Source organism: Silene latifolia, chromosome 4 (assembly GCF_048544455.1).
Source record: "Silene latifolia isolate original U9 population chromosome 4, ASM4854445v1, whole genome shotgun sequence".
Taxonomy (NCBI): domain Eukaryota; kingdom Viridiplantae; phylum Streptophyta; class Magnoliopsida; order Caryophyllales; family Caryophyllaceae; genus Silene; species Silene latifolia.
This window is the reverse complement of record NC_133529.1, coordinates 86,662,632-86,664,093: the sequence shown is the minus strand read 5'-3', so window position 1 is coordinate 86,664,093 and position 1,462 is coordinate 86,662,632. Positions and strand designations below refer to the sequence as shown.

The window sequence follows — 1,462 nt, the reverse complement described above, 5'->3', positions numbered from 1 at the left end:
AATACGGGGTATTACAGTCTTCCCTCCTTAAATAGAAGTTCGTCCCCGAAGTTCACCGAAAACACCCAAGTAACTGAAATGACAATTCAAATTAATTTAAAATAAATTCCTCACAAGATACTGTTACCATGATACTTATCATAAAATGTCATAAAATACGAGATGTTACATCCTATCCCTCTAAAAAAAGGGTTACGTCTTCGTAACCAACTAACTCAAAGAAAAAGACTAGGATACTTTTCTCGCATAGCAGCTTCAGCTTCCCATGTAGCTTCCTCCACCTTATGATTAGACCACAAAACATTCACTAATGATGTCTCACCATTACGAGTCCTCCTCACTTTTCTATCCAAAATCTCCTTAGGCTCCTCAACATAGGACAATTGCTCATCAATCTCAATATGCTTAGGCTCTAGCACATGAGTAGGATCACTCACATACTTCCTCAATTGTGACACATGAAAAACATAATGCACTCTATCTAAAGCTGGAGGTAATGCTAAACGGTAGGCTATCTCTCCAACTCTGTCTAAGATCTCATATGGCCCAATGTACATCTGACTCAGCTTCCCTTTCTTCCCAAACCTCATCACACCTCTCATAGGAGACACTTTAAGCAACACTTTATCTCCTATAGCAAATTCTATGTCACTTCTTTTCAAATCTGCATAGCTTTTCTGTTTATCCTGTGCTGCACACGTCTTCTAACAAATAATGTGCACTTGCTCCACCATTTCCTGTATCATCTCAGGTCCCAACACAACTGTATCTGCCCTGTCATCCTAACACACTGCACTTCTGCACTTCCTTCCATACAATGCCTCAAAAGGTGCCACGTAATACTAGCATGATAACTGTTATTATATGAACACTCAATCAAATCCAACCTCTCTTCCCATGATGCACCAAACTCCATTACACAAGCTCTCAGCATATCCTCCAAAGTCTGAATAGTTCTCTCAGTCTGACCATCTGTAGCTGAATGAAATGTTGTACTCATCTTCAACTGGGTCCCCATCAAAGATTGCAATTCTTGCTAGAACTTAGATATAAACCTTGAATCACGATCATTAACAATATCCTTCGGCACACCATGAAGCTTCACCACATTTTTGACATACGCTTTAGCCAACTCAGCTTTACTCCAAGTATCTTTCATAGGAATGAAGTAAGCTGACTTAGTCAATCGATCCACAATCACCCATATCATATTATTCCTTCTCTGAGTCTTAGGCAACCCCAAAATGAAATCCATCGAAATTCTTTCCCACTTCCACCCAGGTACATCCAAGGATTGAACTTTACCTTGTGGTCGCTTATGCTCTCCCTTTACTCTTTGACAAACCAAACATCTAGCAACGAACTCAGCAACCTCTTTCTTCATCTTAGGCCACCAAAAAGTCTTCTTCAAATCTTTATATAGCTTATCTCCTCCAGGATGAACAGAATATGGAGTAGAATG

At 39.7% G+C, this 1,462-nt stretch overlaps 1 protein-coding gene across 1 annotated transcript; it reads right to left on the bottom strand.

Moving 5' to 3' along the window:
- Positions 1–215: 215 nt before the first annotated feature.
- Positions 216–916, bottom strand: LOC141651721 (uncharacterized). The gene is made up of 2 exons (XM_074459421.1): positions 788–916; positions 216–704 (listed from the first exon to the last, which is right to left on the bottom strand). The coding sequence occupies exons 1-2, from the start codon at positions 914–916 to the stop codon at positions 216–218; spliced, it is 618 nt and encodes a 205-aa protein (XP_074315522.1).
- Between the last annotated feature and the right edge of the window lie 546 nt (positions 917–1,462).